Here is a 22,767-nt window from a genome sequence, read left to right on the forward strand (position 1 = left end):
TCACTTTCTCCACTTCAGAGAGGGAGCTGGTGAAGAACTTGCGTGATCTGGCCAGCTCCTCCTGGATCTTGCGCTCCTCTTTGCTGTAATCCTGCAGGACTCCTTTATACCTCGCTTGCAAGTCTTTCGAAACCCCTTCCAGACACACCTTCCTTTTCTGAAGGTCTCCCATCAACTCCCGCAGCCGCCCAAGCTTGGCCCCAAACTCTCTCCTCCTTTCGTCAGCTGCCTCTTTGATCGCAACCAGCCCATGCCCCTGTTGCACGTGTTCGGCCTCCTTGCATGGCTCGCATAAGACCAGCCCGCAGGTCCTGCAGAAGTGCTTGGGGAGCCGCCGGCCACAAGCCTTGCACATGAGCATGCCAACAGTTTCATTGAGCCCCGCAGTATCGATGATCTTCAGCACGGTCAGGTTGTCCGTCAGTTGAGCCAGGCTCGTGATCCTGGTGATCTTGCTACAAAAGGGGCAGCGTATCCCGTTAATGCTGTTGGCAAGGAGCTTCTCCAGGCACTGCTTGCAGATGGTATGCCCACAGTGCAGCAGCTTTGGCCTCAGGTGCTCCTCAGTAAAGCACTCCATGCAGATGGGGCATTCCAGGACTTCTCGAAGTGCGTCGGAGTTGAGCTGAGGGGCAGCGGCCATGGCCTTTGCAGATGAAGCAAGGCTAGTTGCATTTATCTCAGACGCTTTCCAGTCCTGTTCAAGGGAAGAGAAGGAAAACAAAATAGATTCCACATCACCGCAGTTAAGTTCTTCTGTATGTTGAACCAGACTGCGTCATTGTGCAACAGGGGGATACTACTCTAGCATATGAGCTTGCCGTATCCATCGTATTACCAACATCTTAGCAGACTTTTCCTTCCTTCCCCTTCCCTTCTTCCTTCCTTGTGTTGTGTGTGCAGGGGGTTACTGAATCTCATGGCTGAGGGGAAAATGGAGATTAAGGTAATGTTTGCTAAAGTTTCTATGAGTAAAGTTGTTTTTTTTTAAAAAAAAGAGGGCCAGGAAGACAGACTCTCGTACTGCAAAGTTCTGTGTCCATACACCCCACTTTCTGCTGCCAACCAATACCCAACCCTCATCCCTTCTTATCTATTGCGCCTCCATTGTGTGTTATCTGAATTTTTAGTTGTCTGCATTTTCTGACTGAGTGTGGGTTACAGACATTTACTGCATTTCCTCTGTGCTTTTCTTTCACAGGATTCAGGCAGTGTACATGGGGGGGGGGGCAGTTTCCAGGTGATCTCAACCTGAAGCTCACCAAACAAGAACTCCTTAGGTTCAAAAATAGCAAACACCCAATGAAGTCATGTGCAGAAAATGCACAGCGCTTAACTGCTGTTCCCAGCCTAAATGGGAAGGAAGGCAGTGGTGTCACAGTGGATGTAAAAATGTTAAGAAAGGCTCAGGCATAGCTAAACCTGGATGCCGGCATATGTTGAGAGCATGGCCCATGCTTCTGCTGTCCAAACATGGAGCATCATCTGTGTACATGCTGATACTTTCCAGAGTATCAAAAAGACAAGTCCCTGCCTCAGGGAGTTCACAGTTGGAAAAGAACGTCTGACTCAAATAGGATGTTATTTCAGCTAATGAGGAATAGAACCTGTCATAAAACTAATTGGTTTTATATGATCATACTGAACTCTTTCATCACTTGTGCAATGTGCACAGTACATTCTGCTTGCTGTGAGCTTATGGTTTGCGGCTTTCTGGATTGAGAGACACTGGATGCTGACTTCCATCAAACTACGCTGACCAGTCTTATGCTGCATCGCTAACCCACGTTTTCTCAGTGTGCTAACTAATTTAGGTACAGTCTGTAATTGTAGAGGTAGGAAGGGATTCTGTGACGGCTGTCCTGAAGTCTTTGCCCATGTTTGGCCTTAGTTTCCCAGACAGCTGAGGCAAGCAGATTTTTCCGCTGCTACTGACTGACCTGGCCAGTTGTAGAGAGGGGAGGGCAGGCAGAAGAGACTAGGAAAGAAAGGGCGGGGGGAGCCCATGGGTCTAGGAAGTGAGAAGCCTAGAGCCTGATAAGGCCAGCTGGCCAAGGAAACACAGGCAGTGCATGAAGATGAAGAGTCCAATTTGGAAAGGAAAATTAGATGAAAAAATGGGGAGAGGAGAGATGCTGCAGAGGTGCAGGGAAGCGTTGGGGAGGACAGTGATTCAAAATAATGAGCAAGATCTTCAGCCGCAGGTTTCTGAGTCAATCAGAAATATGGCAGCTGGCAATCAGAAAATCCAGTGGACTTTAGTGAATGGATCATCTTTGCTTGGGGTAGCTGAACTCTCGCAGCGCAACTATGTGTCCAGCACATGGTGTGTAGGGAGAAGATCCCACTTTCTCTGCCTTAGACCCAGCAGAGTTACTGCCAACCAGAGCAAATAGTGAGCTCGGTAGCACCAGAGGTATGTTCCTTTCTGTGGATTTGTACTATTACGAGATGCAGGAAAATTTAAGAGACCTCCTACACTGACAGAGCAGATAATGTAGTGCCTTAGGATATCAAGGCCAATTGCAGAGGCTTGGATTCAGATGTGACGATAGCAACAAGTGAAATGGACTGTGTGGGCGTGAAGTCTACCACCCTGGATATTAACAAAGCAAAATAATTCTCCAGAGTCACAGACATCACAGGAAAGAACAGAGATCTGTCAGTATCTAGCACACTTTGTTGTTTGCTGAAGCAAAGCAGCCATGCTTTGTTTGCTGAAGCAAAGCAGCCATGCACTAGTGCCAACTAGTGCTGGCGCAGCAGGAGTTAATCAGCTGCAGCTTTATTTTTTTCAGGTTCCTTGCAAGGAAAAAAATATGTATCTCTTGCATTTTCATTTTCCTGTCTTCTCCAGGCTTTGCCTTTTTGGTAAAATGCTGATAATTTAACTTTCTAAGTCTTATTGAATGGTCTCATAACAGCTGCCTTTCTTGCACATAACAGGACAATCTAATGAGACCATACTGTTGTCCAGATCCTTTCTAACCACCCCTCCCCACACCCCCTTTCCCATATTACATTCTTCATCTTTAGGATTCCAGCTGTGCCTTCTTCAAAGCAGCCAGCCATTGAAAAAGAACACAGACCAAAAAAGGGGGGGTTGGTATCATTAAGCCATTATATGATAGAGATGGTCTTTTGTACCTCAGCTGGATTGCAGTGTCTGTCCTGTAAAAAGCAAAGGGAAGAAAATGCCTATATGCTGTAACTGTCTCCCTCCCAGTCTGAAGAAAGAATGATGTGATGATGTAGTCACCCTGCCCTTGCAAGGGAACTCCCAGGTAAGCTGAAGGGAAAGGAGGATTCCAAGTAAGACAGATTCTGACTGCATTTTGGAGAAATCTAGTTACTACCAATAAATTACTGGTGGTTTTATCAAGACAGATTTATAGTTCACAGAACTCAACAATATCATCTCATCCCCCGCATTTAGTGGTGCTAAAATCAGATTGTAAATCTCATGCATGTCAGGAGGTCAGTTCATTCAAGAGTTGTGACCAACTCAGTTTTTACCTTGTTCTGGGTCAATTTTCTGCAGAGATGTCCAATCAAGGACTGTTGTATTCTGTGTGCAGCAGCAATTCCCTGGGTATACTGAGGCAGAAAAGAGAAATGTTGTGAAGGGGAAAATTAAGAGGTTTCCCCCTTAATTTATTTATTACCCAAGTAATGTTAAGCATGTTTCACACTGCACTTCATCTCTTTATCAGGGAAATTTACATCCAAATAAAAACCGGTCTCAAACATACCAAAACTCATACTGCTTTCACCGTGTGAGCTGCACTGCTCTGCTGCTGCTATCTCGCTAGGCCCCAATTTAGATAAACTTCCATAGGAGTATAACTTCCTCCTCATATTCTACCCTGCCTCCAACACATATGCATAATTTATTCTGATTGCAGAAGTGAATGCTGGGTCAAAACCAGAAGTGCAGCAAAGAATGATGGCTTGAATTGACACACTAGAACTTCTGTACACCTTCTGTCCACTGCTCTGGTTTTCTGAACAATTGAATTCCATGATATTACAGTCCAGGATCTAAAGAAACATCTGATGGGAGACCTGGAACTGATCTGTAAATCTCTGACAAAGCACTGAAGGGAAGGTACAATTTGCAGACAGGAATCTGTGGATAAAGAGAGCAGCCTCCCCCAATCTGTAGCTTCCCCCGTTCCCACATTTCCAGCTATCCTAACCCCATATTTGCTGCATTTCTTGGGTGAGCAAGTTGCAAAGGAAAAACAGCATGTGAGCGGATGGGTTCAGTACTCCTCCTCCCTGCATGCCCTTCCCCACCCCTACCACTTTGCCCATTTTTAATGGCAACCTGCTTTCTAAGTTCCAGGCCAGTTGCCAAACATGTAGTTTTAACTACAGTCAAAAAACAGGAGCCATCGGTTATCCTCCAGCATCCTGGAATCATGGGTGTTAAATCAGTGTTAACATAAAGACCAGGTGTAAATGTATAGAATTAGGGGGATTAGGGGGGATGTTTAAGAATCAATGTTAACACACAGTGTACTGGCTGTATGTGAGAGAGTATAAAATGAAGTGTATTTACAGGTAGTTTCATTATAGCAACAGTGGCTTCCACGTGCAAAAATATTGTCTTTAGGACTGCTAGTGGAAGGAGTAGAGGAGATCACCAGCTACTCAGAGCAATATTTCTCAGCTGGGCCAGCCTGCCCTTGAGCATCTGTGAACCTTGGGGACTCCAGAAAACTGTTTAGCAAAGTTGTGTCTGTGATACAGCAGGTGACAAAGTGATTAAACACCAAGAGCCCCATGAACATAGAAGTAAAATGAACGGCATTAAGGGCTTGATACAGCTGGAACCCGCCATAAACATGAAAAAGCCATTTGCTAACAGAATGGTGGAAACCCTGCATAGGCATCATCTGAGCACCTGTGATGTAGGGATACCTGGGAGTAAGAAGGAGATAGCTACAAAGCATGCCGAGAAAGTATAAATTGAGAGCTTAGGTCCAGTAAGCCCAAACAAACCTAGAACTTGAAGTACTTTCTGGAACCTGCCAAGCCATGCTTTGGAATCCTCCCACATCCCTCTGCTTTGTTCTTTTTTCTGAAATACTGGGAAAGACCTTGCAACTCTCAGTCTCCAAAACGCACCTATGCAATAGCAGAGGTCAACAGCTTAGCTCTGGCTTCAGCTAGGTTTTGGGAGTTGTTTTCACCTAGTAGGCAAGGCACCTTTGCCTTCCTCCTTCACTTTCACTTCGGCTCTAACTGCTGTTATTTTCTTCTCTTATTGCACTGGAGAACAAGACACACAAAGAATGTCCGCTTTAACAGTGTCCCCAGATCCTTGCCATTTCGAAATCCTTACAGCGAAGGAAATGGTTCTCCTCTTCCAGTTCACACTTAAATGTAAGGGACTCTAATCAAGGCAACAATTCTCTTTTCATAAGATGTGGATAGAACCACGCACCCCCCCTGCAAATTCATGGATTCTTTGGGTTGCTTGTCACATGGAACAAGCAACTTGCTGGTCTTAAATGTTGCTAAAGGGTTGATTTTGGTTTGTTTCCTTTTTTTAGCAGCAAGGACCTCCTCAGACCTAATTTTGACAGGCAGGTCTGTATGTACATTCTGGGGTGAGGTTTTTGTGCAAGTAGCAATGCACAAACTCAGTTAAATGTAGCATAACAGCTATGAGATGAACAGGTCAATATACTTGGAGGAGAGGTATAAAACATGGGAGCTGTGCTATAAGCTACAAATCATGATGTCCCAGGTTTAAAACTGAAGCGGTCACTGGCAAGCCACTTTCAGTGAATCTCTGGTCTCTGAATCTACAATGTGGGGATAATTCTGCTGCCCTCCTTGAACAGGCTGTTGTGAGGGTTACACACGAATATGAATCACTTTGAATATTCTAAAGCAGGACGTTAATGATTATTCTTTACCTGACTCCTGGCAGGATTCCCTAAACCACTTCCAGCTTGTGGTGTTTGTGACTCCAGATACCACTTTGGTGTGTCTGCTGCTGTCACTGCATCCTGCAAAATGAGCAGAGCCCTGCTGCCAAGGTTGATGGAACAGAGTGACAGTGCCCCTCTCGACAAGGAGAGAACATTTGGCTTTGCCAAAGTGTGGGGTGTGGCCACTTCTAATTCTGTCCCCTATCATGTATTGTCATTTAAAGCTGACAAAACTTCCCCAGACACAAATATGGGTTTTTCAATTGCAGCAGAACAGGCTTAGGCTAGGTATCGGGAACTAATTCTCCAGCTGAAGCACCAGAAAACAGAGTTGCCCTAGGGAGCTTGTGGAATCGCTTCTCAACTCATACTCCAGCTCATTTCCTGTGAATCAGTTAACATTTAACATCTGTTAACCATCCTGCCACAATTGCAATCAAGGTGATTAAAGAGCAGGGAAGCAAAGGTTTCTTTCAGTCACTGCGTGCTGGGTGAGTGAAGTGGGTTTTAAAAAATTATTTATTCTATTTAAGTTAGACTTTCTTTTTATCAGAGGATCCAAGGTGCTGGGCACTGAGGAGCTCCATAGAGGGCTCCCATTCTTTTGGATTTTAGGCCACACACAAGAGGTAAAAATCACAGGAGACTCTCCCCCTCCCCTGGATTTACACAGCATGCTGCGATACTACCAAGGTTATGGGTTGGGTGGGGTTGGGTGGGGTGGGGTGGGGGAATGGAATAAGAAGTGCTGACAATAACAGTAACACTCCTAGGTGTCAGAATTACATTTTTAAAGAGCCCAACAGCCGAAGGAGAACCTGGGAACAGGTGCAAGAGTTAGATTAGGAAGCATACCATTCAGTTCTGTGACCCTTTAATTTTGGAATATTGAACCTTACTCAGCATAGAACTGGAGAGGGTGATGCTGTGGCTTCTCACTCTTCCCTTCATCTCTGGGGTCTCATTCTCCCCTGTATATCCCAAGGCGGCCCCCTGTCATGCCTTAAGCTATAGCCAGCCACCTGAAGAGCTGCATAAATTAAAACTCTGGGATTCACTTCAGTACTCTTGCCCTCCAGTGCAGTTATCCCCTCCACTGGTTCGCTGGGCAGCAGGGATGTAGCAAGCAGGAAGCAGCTCACTGCTTGAGGTGACCAGACATCCTGATTCAAAAGAAGCATTTGTGGGGACAAATACAGTCACACCCCACTATGCAAAACCCAGTTTTCAAGGTAACCTTGACTTTACTAAAATATTAATCCATTTCCCCCCCAGTCTTCTGAAACAGGAGCTCTAGTTTCCTGGATAAGAGGGAGGTGTGTTTGGCTGTGTTGAGAGAGGTTTTGTGTTACAAACAGTACTCTTTGCAAAGGTGTCTGGCAAGTGGGGTGGGAGGAGACACTCTGGGTGGCTGTGCTTCAAGACAGTATAATCCCTATATCTTCTGACTGTGTAGGTGACCAAGAAAGATTTGGGGCAATTATTTGGTAGAAAATTGAGGGGGGGGGGTGCAAGTTTGGAACTATCACCTTCAAAACAAGTGCTGCTACCCCTCCTGATATATCAGCCATGCACGTTCTTTTAAAACAAGGGACAGCATATGTTGTAAAGATGTTTTGGAATCTAGAGCTGCCAACGAAATAAACTACCCCCATTTCTTTAACAGCAGTCTGCCATGTGAAAGTAGCAGCAGTCGAAGTCCCTGGGCATTACTTTGTCTCTTGGTTAGGAAGAGCATGAGATGCTAATTTTCAGTTTATCCAGGATGCTGTTAATGTCGCAGGGTCATAGCCAAGAGTAGCTGGCCTGCATCCATCTCTGAAGTAAGGGCTTTGTGCAGCTCAGGTGAAGACACACTGATTCCATTCCACTTTGCTTAGAAATAGCTAGTTTGGGTGCAATCTGAACAGCAAAATGGCATGTAAATAACTCTACAAATCTGCTTTACACTGTGAACCATTATTTATGCCTTGAACTTGAGCAGCCATCAGTATAGGACTAGTTTGTTTATTTTAACTTACTTATTTAGGGCAGGATAGGGGAATACAGTCTGTTGCAGCTCTCAGAAATTTTTGTGCTGCATTTCAGGTGGTGTTCACAATGAGATGAGCATGCTTCTGATGGGGAATATTTGTACTCCTCTGTGTGAAGAATTACAGGCCTGCAGAGATGGGGGGGGGTATTTTTGTTAACCATGTTACGTTAGGACTCTCTTTTAGATGGCACATTAGAGAGTCTTGTGAGGGCAAACCTAGTGTCTGCCCTCATGGTTGTAATTATAGTGATTAAAGTGTCTTAATAAGACCAAGGAAACTCAAGTTCAGGTCCCCATTTTGCCACAAATCTCAGTGAATACCCCTCAGCTATCCATGTTCTCATCTTAGCCTCCCTTGGACAACTGTGAAATTGAAATGAAGACAGGGAGAGCCATGCATGCTGCCCAGAGCTCCTTGGAAAAGGGGAGAGGGGGGGATGAAATAGGCAGTGGTATGATCTGATTGGCTCTACCACTTGAATTGGAAGAATGACCAACAGTATTTATGGTTCTTGCACAGATGATGGGCGGGGATGTGGTAAGATTCTGCTGCAAGAAGAAATAGGTCCCTAGCAGACACAACATTAGGTGGCCTGGGTGTCTGTCTTGGGTGGCTTTGGGTTTTTTTAGGTAAGCGGGAGGGGAATGCTACGCAGCTGGAAAGACCAGGAACGTTCCCTGGGGCCGCATCCGAGGAGGCCAAAAGGGAGATCTGGGGGGGGGGGGGGTTGCATGTGCGAGTGGTGCTCTGGAGAGTATTTTGCACAATATGTGCAGGGATAATCCATAGCCTGTCCCTTGCAGCAACGACTGGTATGGAAATGCAGTACAGGGCGGTAGGGGCGTTTGCTGCATGCTGGTGACAGGGATGATTGTTCCACCGCGCTGACTGTTTCGGGGGGGAGGTCTCGTCTAAGATCGCCTACGGCCCCCACAGCCACCCCCACCTCCCAGTGCCCCCAAGCCAAGGCAGAGCCCCTCCCTACCTACCGTTTTCTCCTGCAGCTGTAGCAGCCTTTGTTCCTACGATGCAGTGCGCCTGCGCGAGTGCGTCGATCGTGCCTTCCCCCGACTCCTCCCTCGTGCGTTCAAAGGACGCGGCCTTTCGCGGGGCATTACGGGAGATGTAGGTTTTTTCCCCGAGGGGAGGTGGCTCGCCGTGTCTGGGGCGGGGGTTCTTTGTACGAGTTTATGTTACCGTTTTGGTGCCGCCTTGTGCCTTTATCCTTTCTTTCCCGCCGATACAAAAGGTGGGGTTGTTGTTGGTGGAGTGGGTGTGTTATCAAGGGTTTCTGTTACATTGCAGATGGATTCAGGTGGGTCGCCGTGTTGGTCAGAAGCAGCAGAACTAAGTTTGAGTCCAGTGGCACCTTTAAGACCAACAAAGTTTAATTCGAGGGATAAGTTTTTATGTGCACACTTCTTCAGATATATTGAAATGGAAGTTACCAGACCATGCATATACTAGAAAATTTCTCCCACACACAAAGAATTTTTTTTAAAAAATAATCATAAGGGGGTGGTGTTCTTTTAATATGTAAACTGTAGGGGGTGAGCTTCCTACCCTCGGGTGTGTTACTTTTCACAACAGATGGGATTATTTTAAGGGGAGGGGGAAGTAATCCTTAGGGCTGCCAACTTCCAGGTGGTGGCAGGAGATTTTTCTGGAATAATAACTGGTCTCCAGACGACAGAGATCAGTTCCCCTGGAGAAAGCTGCTGCTTTGAAAGTTGGTCTCTATGGCTGAATGCCCTGCTGAGGTCCCTCCCCTCCTCATCTTCCCCATGCTCTCTCCCCCCCCCCCCCCCCAGATCTCCAGAATTTCCCAACCCAGAGCTGGCAACCGTAACTCTTATAGCACTATGAAGTCTTGGAAGGGAGGGTTGCAAACTAAGTAAATATTGTAAGGTGAGAAGGTTGATTTTCTTCATTTTTTCCAGTTCTGAATGCTCTTATCTGTTGTGGGAGGGGGACATTTTAGTTAGTTTGTGTAGGGATTTATATGAAGACTGCAAATCCCATATCATCCCCCTCTGTCTATCTGTCACATTCCCCTTTGTATGCATACAATTTATATGGATATTGTGTTTGGACTCTTCCACTCCCATCCCCTGTCAGAAATTTGCTCCTGAAATGAGCTTGTGAGTGTGGGAAGAGTGTGTGCCTGTTAAAACAGGTGTGTTTAACTGTCGAGAGGTGTTAAAACAGGTGTGTTTAACTGTGTGCTGTGTTTCTTACCCATCCTGCATAGTAGGTGCACACTTGCCAGAAGGGATGCCCCCCCCCCACTTAGTGCGGTCCCAAACCCTCAATCTGCAGCTGTTTAGCACCTACCATTAAAGATCATGAGCTACTCAATGCAAAATTCAGACTTAAACTGAAGAAAGGTGGGGAAACCACTAGGCCATTCAGGTTTGACCTACATCACATCCCTGATGAATATACAGTGGAGGTGAAGAATAGGTTTAAGGGACTAGATTTGATAGAGTGCCTGAAGAACTATGGACGGAGGTTCATGACATTGTACAGGAGGCAGCAATCACCACCATCCCAAATAAAAAGAAATGCAAGAAAGCAAAGTGGCTATCTGATGAGGCTTTACAAATAGCTGAGGAAAAAAGAAAAGCAAAAGGCAAAGGTGAAAAGGAAAGATTTACCCAACTGAATGCAGATTTCCAGAGAACAGCAAGGAGAGATAAGGAGGCTTTCCTGAATGAACAATGCAAAGTAATAGAAGAAAACAATAGAATGGGAAGGACTAGGGATCTCTTCCAGAAAATTGGAGACCTCAAGGGAACGTTCCATGCAAAGTTGGCTATGATAAAGGACAAAAACTATAGGGACCTAACAGAAGCAGAAGAGATTAGGAAAAGATGGCAAGGATACACAGAAGAACTATACAAGAAGGACCTCAATGTCCTTAACAACCACAACAGTGTAATCATGGACCTCGAGCCAGACATCCTGGAATGCAAAGTCAAATGGGCCTTAGAAAGCATTACTAACAACAAAGCTAATGAATGGTATGGTATCCCAGCTGAGCTATTCAAAGTCTTAAAAGATGATGCTGTTAAAGTGCTGCACTCAATTTGCCAGCAAATTTGGAAAACGCAACAGTGCCACAGGATTGGAAAAGGTCAGTATACATTCCAATCCCAAAGAAGGGCAATGCCAAAGAATGTTCAAACTATCGCACAATTGCACTCATATCACACGCTAGCAAGGTCATGCTCAAGATCCTACAAGCTAGGCTTCAACAGTACATGGATAGAGAACTGCCAGAAGTACAAGCTGGGTTTCGAAGAGGTAGAGGAACTAGAGATCAAATTGCCAACATTCGCTGGATTATGGAGAAAGCAAGAGAGTACCAGAAAAACATCTACTTCTGCTTCATTGACTATGCTAAAGCCTTTGACTGTGTGGATCACAACAAACTATGGCAGGTCCTTAAAGAGATGGGAGTACCAGACCACCTCACATGTCTCTTGAGAAACCTGTATAAGGGCCAAGAAGCGACAGTTAGAACCGGATACGGAACAACTGATTGGTTCAGCATAGGAAAAGGAGTACGACAAGGATGTATACTGTCACCTTGCTTATTTAATATATATGCAGAGTACATCATGCGAAATGCTGGCCTGGATGAATCACAAGCGGGAATTAAGATTGCTGGGGAAAAGATCAACAACCTCAGATATGCAGACGATACCACTCTAATGGCAGAAAGTGAAGAGGACCTAAAGAGCCTCTTGCTCAGGGTAAAAGAGGAGAGCGCAAAAGTGGGCTTGAAGCTCAACATCAAAAAAACTAAGATCATGGCATCCGGCCCCATCACTCCTTGGCAAATAGAAGGGGAAGTCGTGGAAGTAGTGACAGACTTCACGTTCCTGGGATCCCAGATCACCGCAGACTGTGACTGCAGCCATGAAATTAAAAGACGCCTGCTCCTTGGGAGGAAAGCGATGGCGAACCTAAACAGCATGATAAAAAGTAGAGACATCACCCTGCCAACAAAAGTCCGCATGGTCAAAGCAATGGTATTCCCAGTAGTCATGTATGGCTGCGAGAGTTGGACTATAAGGAAGGCCGAGCGCCGAAGAATAGATTCTTTTGAACTATGGTGCTGGAGAAGACTCTTGAGAGTCCCTTGGACTGCAAGAAGAACAAATCAGTCAATCCTCAAAGAAATCAACCCTGACTGTTCCCTGGAAGGCCAGATAATGAAACTGAAGCTCAAATACTTTGGCCACCAAATGAGAAGGGAGCACTCACTGGAGAAGACCCTGATGCTGGGAAAGATTGAAGGTCAAAGAAGACGGGGACGGCAAAGGATGAGATGGTTAGACAGTGTCAACCCAAGGATTTACTGGAGGCTACCTTTGACGGCAACCCAGAGGAACTCGCCTTCTTCACGGTGAGGGTGCACAAATTCGTAGAAGAGAGCCGACACCTCTTCCGAAATGAAGCTGTTTGAATTTCCTTTATTATGCTCACCCTAACGGTGTATCCCCAGTTCTAACAAAGAACGTGTTTGAGTATGTCTTCAACGCTTTGAAATAAATTTTGCTTTTCTTGAAAACGTGGATTTATTCTCGATGCTTGGGGATCCAACATAATGGTATTGCTGCGAGAGTTGGACTATAAGGAAGGCCGAGCGCTGAAAAATAGATTCTTTTGAATTATGGTGCTGGAGAAGACTCTTGAGAGTCCCCTGGACTAAAAGGAGATCAAATCAGCCAATCCTAATAGAAATCAACCCTAACTGTTCCCTGGAAGGCCGGATACTGAAACTGAAGCTCAAATACTTTGGCCACCAAATGAGAAGGGAGCACTCACTGGAGAAGACCCTGATGCTGGGAAAGACTGAAGGACAAAGACGAAGGGGACGGGAAAGGATGAGATGGTTAGACAGTGTTATTGATGCAACGAACATAAAATTAAGCAAACTTCGGAGCATGACGGAAGACAGGAGGGCCTGGCGTGATGTGGTCCATGGAGTCTTGAAGAGTCGGACTCGACTGTGCGACTGAACAACAAATTAAAGATTTATCTCAGCACCTTCCAGTTTTGTAACTAATTCACCAGCTTGTTCCTATTTGGATGGAGTAAACCCCCCCCCCCCATTTTTCCTGGAACATCTACCTTCAAATGAGAACAAGCACCTCCCTCCCTTTTTAACTTGTTTTTTTCTATTTTCCCAAAGAAAGTACAGCAGTCACATTCTCACTTTTAAAAAAACCAGAACAAATAAACTAAATATTGTTAGAAAGTATGCAAAGTATAGGAAAACAGGCACTTGAAAGCTTGTGGACAATTTAGGCTGTGCCCTGTGTCTCCTTGCAAAGGGAGAGGCCCTTACAAGGAGATAATCATTTGTTATTGTTGTCATTGTATTGTCCCACAGGCTTCTTTGATCTGTGGGAATTTAGAAGTCTTTAATCCAGAAGAAGGTTTGAGGAGTCTTGCAAGAGTTAAGTTACAAGTTAACTCTCAGTTCTAGCTCTACCCAGTTTATACTTGCAAATGCAAGGGGAAGCTCAGCAGTCTGACTCCCCCTTTTACTGCCCTATTTCCTCCCTCTGATCCCAGCTCTGGGGCTTACAGCACCCTCCTCCTTCCCTTGATGCCCATCCATGCAGACAGGAGCAGGGAACTGACTGTCCTCCTTGGCCGCCCTTCTGCTGCCTTTTGAAGAAGGCCTGGTCATTTGTTCAGACCCCACTGCTTGCCCTGTCTTCTTGTAGAAGTCCTGCTTCTCACAAGAGAAGAAGAGGAGATTGGATTTATACCCCGCCCTTCACTACCCGAAGGAGTCTCAGGGTGGCTTACAATCCCCTTTCCTTTCCCCTCTCCACAACAGACACCCTGTGAGGTAGGCTGAGAGAGCTCTTTCAAGGGCTGCCCTTGAGAAAACGACTCTGAAAGATCTTGTAACTGACCCAAAGTCACACCCGGGGTCTTTTGGGACTGGAGCGCGCCAGAGCACCGCTCCGGCAGCCCAGGAGCTGGCACAAATGGTGGTGGCAGCAAGCCCCGCCCCCAGCTCCCCACGCTGTGGCCTGTTGTTGGTCTTCGGGGCCCGCCCTGGAGCGCTGCGGCCCTGGGAAGGCCCAAGGAGTCCCGTCGTTGGCGTCTCGGGGCCCACGCTGGAGCGCTGTGGCCCCGGGAGAGCCTGAGAAGGCCCGTCGTCAGACTCCCGGGGCCCACGCTGGAGCGCTGCGGCCCCTGGGAGAGCCTGAGGAGGCCCGTCATTGGTGTCCCGGGGCCCGCGCTGGAGCGCTGAAACCCCAGGAAGGCCCGAGGAGGCCCGGCGGCAGTGTCCTGGGGCCCGCGCTGGAGTGCTGCGGCCCCTGGAGGGCCTGAGGAGGCCCGGTGGCGGCGTCCCAGGGCCCACGCTGGAGCGCTGTGGTTCCAGGAAGGCCCGAAGAGACCCTTCGCCCGCGCTGGAGTGCTGCGGTAAGTGAGGGATCCACTGGGGTGGCAGGGGCTTGATGAGGGTGGGAGAGCCTTCCTCCCACCATCTCTTTACCCTCTTTCTTTTCCTCCTTTCCTTCTCTCCTTTCCTTTCCTTTCTCTCTTTCTTTTTCTTCCTTTCTCTCTTTCTTTCCCTCTTTCTTCTGTTCTCTCTTTCCCTCCTTTCCTTCTCTCACTTGGGCCCTGTCCGTCAGGCAAGGTGTGAGAAAGAAGTACTTTTCTCCCTTTCTCACAATACAAGAACTCGTGGGCACTCAATGAAACTGCTGAGCAGTCAGGTTAAAATGGATAAAAGGAAGTACTTCTTCACCCAAAGAGTGATTCTCACATGGAATTCACTGCCACAGGAGGTGGTGGCGGCTACAAGCATGGACAGCTTCAAGAGGGAATTGTGTTTATCCAATGTGTGTTTATCCAATATGTTTATCTTTGGAGCAGAAGTCCATTAGTGGCTGTTAGCCACAAATAATAGATAGGAACTCTCAGGCTGGGGCAAGTGATGCACTGTATTCTTGGTGCTGGGGGGGGGCGGCGGCACAGCAGTGGGAGGGCTTCTAGTGTCCTGGCCCCACTGGTGGACCTCCTAATGACACCTGGTATTTTTGGCCACTGTGTGACAGAGTGTTGGACTAGATGGGCCATTGGTCTGATCCAACATTGGCTTCTCTTATGTTCTTCCCTTCTCTCTCTCTTTTCTTTCCCTTCTTCTTTCCTTCCCTCTTTCCTTCTCTCTTTTTATCCCCTCTTTCCTTCCTTCTTTCCTTCTATTTCCTCCTTCTGCGGCCCAACTCTAGTGAGAAGGGGTTTAAACTTTAAACCCCCTCTCTCTCTTCGCTTCCCCCCCCCCCGCAGGCCGGCTGGGGAAGGGAAGGGGAGGCTTTTGAAGATACCTCTCCCCCCCTTTTACTTCCCCGCTGACATCACTTCCGGTGATTTCAGGGGGCATGGCATATGCTAACGAGCTATTATGCTAATGGCCTAGTAGCTCATTAGCATACATTATGCTAATGAGCTCCTGCAGCTCTTTTTCTATGAAAAGACCCCTGGTCACACCAGTAACTGCAGGTGGAGGAGTGGGAAATCAAACCCAGGTATCCCAGATTAGAGTCTGTGCTCCTAACCACTACACCAAACCACTGCATCAGGCTCCATCCCCAGTTCCAGCTTTCTGCATCTCAGCCCCATCCAGATCAGCTGTGAGGGTGGGACAGCCTTAGTGGTGCCTGTCTGCACAGGTGGCTGCTTCTCCCCTGCTCAGTAGTCGTGGTTAGTCCCCATCCCCAGACACAAATATCATCCCAAGAGCATCTGGCTGGTGGCTTCTTCCACCGTGTGCTTCTGATCATTCCACATAACGGTGGCACGATCCATGTTGCATCCTGTCTCTAGGGTAGGCTTACCAAACGCCGGCGGGGGAAATCTATTTCCTGGCAGGATGCGTGCCGCGGGGGACGGCTGTGCGCGCTGCACCCGCCGTCGCCAGGATGTGACGCTCCGCGTTACTCTGGCAACGGGGCTGTTTGGGTCCCGTTGCCAGAGTAACGCGGAGCGTCACATCCTGGCGACGGCGGGTGCAGCGCGCACAGCCGTCCCCCGCGGCACGCATCCTGCCAGGAAATAGATTTCCCCCGCCGGCGTTTGGTAAGCCTACTCTAGGGCCTGCTGTTCATGGTCTCTGTACAGGTACACACATGGGGTTCTGTGCCTGTGCAGAGAGCATTCGTTGAAACTTGATGCCTTAAAATGCTCTCTCACAAAGGAGGGATGCTGCATGCCCAGCTGGGTACCATCCCACTCAGTACTTTTTCAAATGCTGCGGCAGTATGGAGAGCTTTTTAGCCATCCATGAGCTAGCTTGTGTCTGCTACTACTTGCCATTTTCTGCCTTTCAATTTTGCAGTCAGTATCCTTCAGGACATTTCTTGTGCATTTAAGCAGTCTAAATGTGTTAAATGTTACAAGATTGTTGTAATTGTTTTGGATAGAAGCCTTAGGGCCCAATAGTAGCAGTGGATTCATCCATGTGAATTCATTCAGTCTGTCTTCCCATTCAGATATGAAGTATCTTGGTTTTTGAGCATTCTACCCTTTTCTTCCATTGCCTAGAGGCATTTTGCTCCCAGCCTGGCTTGGGTATCAGAAGTAAAATGCCCCAAAGAAAGGACTGCAGAGGGGGGGGGGGGGGGATTTCTTGCATGCTGTTTTCAGATTTTTTTTAAAGGCCTGTGCCCACTTTACCCAGAAATGGGAAAGCACTCAAATAAATATGCATGGCTCTTTCCATCATATCTGGCCCTGTTTCTATTTTCCCTCCTCTTGTTGTTTATCTTGTTTTTCCTATTTTCCTTCTTACCCTAGAACTTTCTTATTTTTTGCACCTTTGCAATACAGACTCTCTTGCTTTATTTTTGTGCCTACTGTTAAATCCCCAAACATGATTACTTCACAACCCACTGCTCTTTCTCTGCCCTCTGTGGCAGTGTGTACCGTTGGAGCTGTGTATGGGTGCATGAGTGCAGTTGTTCAGAGTCAGCATTACCGGGGTGGGGACAGGGCAAGCCCCCAGTAGTAGAAGAGGCAGTAGCATGCATGTGCAGGAAACACTGGACCAGAAATGAAATGTGACAAGATTGCTGATGTGAGCACTGGTTTGGTGACTTTACCTGGTTCCAAAGCGAGGAAGCTTGATATTTCATTCTGTGCTAGAAATTGTCAGCCTGCCCTCAGCATTTATTTACGAATCACTTCCTTGGCAAAATACCTTTCCCTCTGAAACACTCCAGCATGTATGGCATTGTAGAGATAACATACAAACGGTTTAATTAATAAACACAATACTGACAATTAAAATGACAAAAGCCACAAATTGTGTAAGTGGGAGGGGCAGCAACCCAGGCAACTGTTGATGGTTCAGAAAGATCACCTCTTAATGAAAGCTGTAGGTGGGGGAAAAATATTTTTTAAAACATGCTCAGTAATAGTGATGAAACTGTGCTGCTTGCTGGAGGGTAGCAGAGGCCTCGAATCCATAACAGGATGAAAGAACTGGCAGCAGAGGCATTTGGGTCACCTCGACCCTTCTTGCTTTCATGCTTACCAGATGATTCAGGGCAGGCATGGCTTTGTCAAAACGGTTTCATAAACCACAGGCATTCTATGGAATGACCTAGCTCTTTTGTTGGGAAGGAGGTATTTATGTGGTTTTGGAAAGGGGGGGTGTCTTTGAATACAACTCAGATAAGAGGACACCCCTCCCCCCAAGTCCTGGACAGTCACTGGCTGTCTTATTGGGTTGCAGATGACTCTCAAAATCTTTTTTTTTTAAATTAAACTGGGAGGGGGGGGGTGTTGCTGCCCTGTCCAGGTAGAACCTAAGCTGAGCAGGGCTTCAGTCCAGTCCTTAATAAGCCATGCCGGGCTTACTTGGCTAGCAAGCAGATGGTGAGGCTAATATATGCACCTCATGAGTCTCCAAAGAGCTAGCACCTTGTTAAAGTGACCTCACCTTCCTCTCGTATGAAGCTTTATTAGGAGAAGTTAAAAGCCTTCTCTGGTCGGGATATGCCGCCGGGCTCTTGTTATTAATAGAAGAGATGTTTAGTGCTAAATTTAGGAATCTGCGTGTTTAAATCTGACGTCAGCCGAGACCCGGCCTTCAGGGCTTTACGTCTGCTTTTTGGGACTCCCCCCTGCCTCCCACCAGCTCCAAGTCTGGAGTCTGACTTCCTCACCCTGAATCAGGGGGAAAACATACTTATGAATCTAACTTCCTTTGGGGTGGGTGGGGGGGTGCAACTTCACACATAAACATCCAGATAGAGAGAATGGTGTGGGAAGGAAAACATGGGTAGGGTGGGAGCTTTTACCATCCTGATTTGTGTACAAACCTTTGAAATATTGAAATGACGGAAGGGACATGAAGGTAGTTCCCCTATATTGGCTTCCTCTGTGGCTGCACTTGGTAGTGGGCAGCAGTTGGCACAAAGACTTCAGTTCACCATTCATGCTTTTGGCCTCTCCCCTGGCCTTTCATCTGCCCTTTGGACTAGCCGTGATTAGGGCAGGATCTTGCCCAGTTCCTCCATAACTCATGGGTGTCTGGTTTGCTGAATTAGTTCACCAGACATCAGTATTCCCTGTGTCTGGAGACATGCTTACTCATGGAGGGGTGTGCGCAAACACATGTGTGAATCAAGACTTGCTTCATTATGTCTCTCTGTGTTTTTCGTTCTCCTGCAGCTTGAGATAGACTTCCCCCCCAGGTTTCACAATCCACTTGACAGATATGTCAGGCAGTAAACGGAGCACTGATTTGGCAGTGTGTTTCCCCCTGCACTTGGGGTGGGGTGTCTACTTTTTCTTCACTATACCATGTGCGCATTTCTTCAATCAAATTTACATCTGTGCCCCAACACATTTTTAAAAACAAAATTGCTTAAAATATATAAAACGGCAGCTTCAAAGAAGAAGCGGTGTGTGTGGTAGTGACTGCAAAGACTGGGCTGATAGACCTATAGACAGCCCTTTCTTAACTCACACACCCAACCATTCTGACCTAGCTAAGGGTCAAGCATATAAAAAATATAACCATCACCTGGTCCCGGCACAGCTTTTTATTGTCTTCCTATAGAAATATCCACCCTAATTCAGACCCCAGAAGCCAAGCAAAGTGGGCTCTGGTTAGTGTTTGGATGGGAAATCACCAAGGAAGTCCAGGGTCGCTATGCAGAGGCAGGCAATGGCAAACCACCTCTCTGTTTCACTTGCCTTGAAATCCCTATGGGGTCACCATAAGTTGGCTGCGAGTTGATGGCACTCTCCACCACCAGAGAAGGATCCACAGACTTAATATCATCAACAGTGATGGCAAACCAGCAACACCTGACTGATGATGGTAGGCAGATTGCTATGGAAAGTCCTAGGGCAGGGAATTATAATCAAAAACTTAAGGCAACCAGAATTTAAAGGAAAGATAATACATATTTGTATTTCAGTATTCAAAGAACGTCACACCTGTTGTCGGGTTGTGCTTCATATAGCAACCCTATAAGGTAGGGCAGTGTTATTCCATGTTGCGGATCGGGAATGAGGTTGAGAGTGAATGGCTTGCCTGTCTTTTCAGTTTGTGGGCACAGGATCATGATCTCAGCTGCTTCATTGCAAGCAAGAATCTTTCAAAAATGCCTACCTCGGTGAAGTTATATTCATATGACACTGACTGATGTCAGGTTTTTAAGGACTGGGAAAACCCAAAGGTAACTTGTGCCTTGTGGTGCTTATTTCATCTTGCCAATGGAGTCAGCCACATGATTCCTCAGTAGAAGGGAACCAGCAAGGGAAACGGGCACTCAAGCTCTGACTTTCCTCTGGGAGATAACTCACATTTGAAAATCCCAACTCTTTCAAAAGGCGGGGGGGGGGGGGAGATTATTTGGCCAATAAGAGAGAGAACTCTTGTCACCAGCCAATTAGGTGGAAGAATGAAAACCAGGTGCACACACCTGAGGCAAGTAGGAAGGTAACTTTCAAAAAAAACACCTGAGAACTGTTGAGACACTAACAGTGAGAGAGGCCCCTTCACAGCCCCCAGTGGATTGATCCAGGCAGGGAGGAAATATTTTCCAACCATAACAGACAGAAGAGGGAAAAGAGTTTGGAGCATTTGTTGTCAAGTGGCAAACCAATGCCACATTTACATACCAGGAAACAAAGAGTGAAGGGCAACGTTTTGAACGTAAACCAGAATGGAGTGAATAATGTTAACCTTAAATTTTTTAAAAAAAAAACTTAATAAAGGTCCACAGTTTGGGACAGACACTTGGCATCTGGCAAAGCAAGTTTTGGTTCATGAAAACTCAGAAAGTGCTGCCAGTTTGGAACTGTCTTATGACTAACAGAGGTGGTTTACCATTCCCTGCCTCTGAGTAGTGACTTCCTTGGTTATCTCCCATCCAGGTACTAATCAGAGCTGACCCTGCTTAGCTTTCAGGATCTGAAAAAAATCTGGCCAGCCCAGGCCGTCCGGGTCAGGGCCACAGAAGTTCACACTGCAACAAATCCTGTTAGCCTTTAAGGTGCTACAGGACTGTCCCAGTGACTCCACGAGTTTCCAGCCAAGTCAGTGCCGTGCACTGTGGTAAAAGTCAGTTTCTCCCTAAGCTATATACAGTAGGTTGTATAGCTGTACAGTTATACCTGAGTACACACCCATAGCTGCTCTTGACGCTCTACCTGCCTCACCAGAGGGCATTCTCATCACGCTGCCACGAAACTTCTTTTTACTGCTTTGCCAGGCTCACACCAGAGGCTTCTGTTGGATCCTGTGACCTCATGCAGAGTTTGGTCTCTCTTTGAGAACCTGTGCCCTTGCACAGCAGACAATCTCTGCCTCCCACAGTGGTTTTTCTGGGGATTCCAAACAGCTGTGTCTCAGGGTCCCACCCCCTCCCCGGAGCGGCAAAGGAAATTGTTTTGGTTCCCCACCCAGCTCACCAGTAGCCATCGCTCCAAAACTCCACTGGAGGGCAGCAGAAACTCACAGAAAGCACCCTGAAGCCTCACATGCTCCCAGGGAAAGAAACTCAAGATTTAGGTGTGCGCACTTGGTGAACATCTTGTGCTGTTAAGTACGCAGTTTCATTCTTTGTGCATGCTTTCTCTTTTAGCTTTCTGCTTTCTCTTACAGGCACTTTTTAACAATTGAGCATTTGTAGATCAGAAAGAGGGTTGATCTAGGGTAGGTTCAGCTGTTTTATTGCTGTTTCCAGGAATGGGTAGCTTCTGGAAAGCTACAGGCAATAGTCTTCCACTGTTTTTTTTTTACCCTCCCCCACCCTGCCTGCAGGTGGTACTTAGAAGGTATTCTGCCATTGGACACAGAGGTTCTGTTTAGCCCTGGGACTAGCTAGCAGCTGTTGATAGACCTCCATGATTATGTCTAATCCATCTTTAAAGCTGACTTGTGGCCATCGCCACTTTGCATAGTGGTGAGTTCCATAATTTAATGGTGTGAAGAGCTGCTTTTCGTAAGGCAGGCAAACACAAAGATTCAAGGGAATTATTCAGGCTGTAATACAAGGATTAGACTTGGCATGGCTATTATCCTTGCAGTATGGTGCTAACCACTTGAAAATCCAAGCGTGTGTATTGTTTTTCTCTGTCCTGAATATGCATCCCATCCTTTTAATTGTGTAGCAACACATTCTCTTATGAAAGGTGGAGGGGAAAGTTCTCTTTGTCTACTTTATCCACGACTTGCATAATTTTAGAAGGCACACACACACACACACACCACTTTAGTTTCTGTAGTTTGGCCTTATAGTAAAGAGTTCCAGTCCCTTGGTCATTTTGGTTGTCTCTTTTCTACTCCTTTTCCAGTGCAGAAAAGGTGGTGAGGAGAACTGTACAGAGTTATCCAAACCTGTCCACACCATTAAAAAAAAATGTTTAGGTTCCTTTCTTATCCACCTGTTTGTAATAAAATGTACTTTTCACATCCTGGTAAAGCTTTCTGATTGCTTCACCAGTTTGCACTGTCAGCCTTCATTCTTGCCTCCAAGACGAAGGTGCTGGTGGGAGACTGAGCAGTGGTGCCATAGCAGTGGGTGTTGGTAAACGGTGGCCATATCGAGGGTGATGTTGACTAGGGTTGCCAACCTCCAGCTAGGTTCTTCCAGAATTACAGCTGACATCAAGTCTACAGAGATCTGTTTCTTTGGAGAAAATGTCAGCTTTGGAGGGCAAAATGTATGGCCGTGGTCCCCAACGTGGTGTCCGTAGGTGCCACGGCACCCGCCAACATGTTTTCTGGTGCCCACCGACTAATTTTAGGAAGTGGGTGGGGCCAGGTGGAGCTGTTTGCCCAGTAGAGCTTCTGATTGGCTGTACAAATGAAAAGGCATCCTATTGAACAGGGCTTCTGCCTGAAATGCTGAGGAGTTACTATTGAAATTACCTATACATTCTCTCCCTGACATTTTGCAGTCGGCTCCGCCTTGGGTGGCCGCGATTTTGTGGCTGGCTCCACCTGCTGTGGCAGCCATTTTTGGTGGTTGTACCCACTGCCCTGTGTCAGAATTCCAAAGGTGCCCACAGGCTCCAAAAAGGCTGGGGACTCCTGCTGTATGCCATCAAGTCCCAGCTGAGCTCCCTCCCCTCCCCAGACTCCATTCTCCTCTAGCTCCACCCCAATAAAAAAAAACACTAGGAATTTTCCAAGATGGAGATGCCCCCTTAGCTTTACTGGCAGCAAGGGAGGAGATTGCTGTATTCCTTCACCCGACTGCTAAATGCTAGTGGGTGAATAATGTTAG

At 46.8% G+C, this 22,767-nt stretch overlaps 2 protein-coding genes across 3 annotated transcripts in view; one reads left to right on the top strand and one right to left on the bottom strand.

Moving 5' to 3' along the window:
• Nucleotides 1–9,020, bottom strand: part of TRIM32 (tripartite motif containing 32) — an 11,092-nt gene extending 2,072 nt beyond the window's left edge. The window contains exons 1-3 of one of the 2 annotated variants that reach the window (XM_015419613.1): nt 8,971–9,020; nt 3,517–3,597; nt 1–697 (exon numbers count right to left, since the gene is read on the bottom strand). The exon at nt 1–697 is cut by the window's left edge and continues 2,072 nt beyond it. In XM_015419613.1, coding sequence (XP_015275099.1) covers nt 1–643 — 643 coding nt within the window. In that variant the 5' untranslated portion in view covers nt 644–697; nt 3,517–3,597; nt 8,971–9,020. Of the gene's footprint in view, nt 698–3,516; nt 3,598–7,966; nt 8,021–8,970 lie in introns of those variants that run through there. The other variant, XM_015419614.1, reaches the window with a different exon arrangement.
• The window catches only part of LOC107117485 (astrotactin-2-like), a 490,835-nt gene that overhangs the window by 410,094 nt on the left and 57,974 nt on the right, over nt 1–22,767 (top strand). The gene's annotated exons all lie outside the window — the stretch shown is intronic.

Source organism: Gekko japonicus, unplaced genomic scaffold (assembly GCF_001447785.1).
Source record: "Gekko japonicus isolate JY-2015 unplaced genomic scaffold, Gekko_japonicus_V1.1 scaffold1142, whole genome shotgun sequence".
Lineage (NCBI taxonomy): Eukaryota > Metazoa > Chordata > Lepidosauria > Squamata > Gekkonidae > Gekko > Gekko japonicus.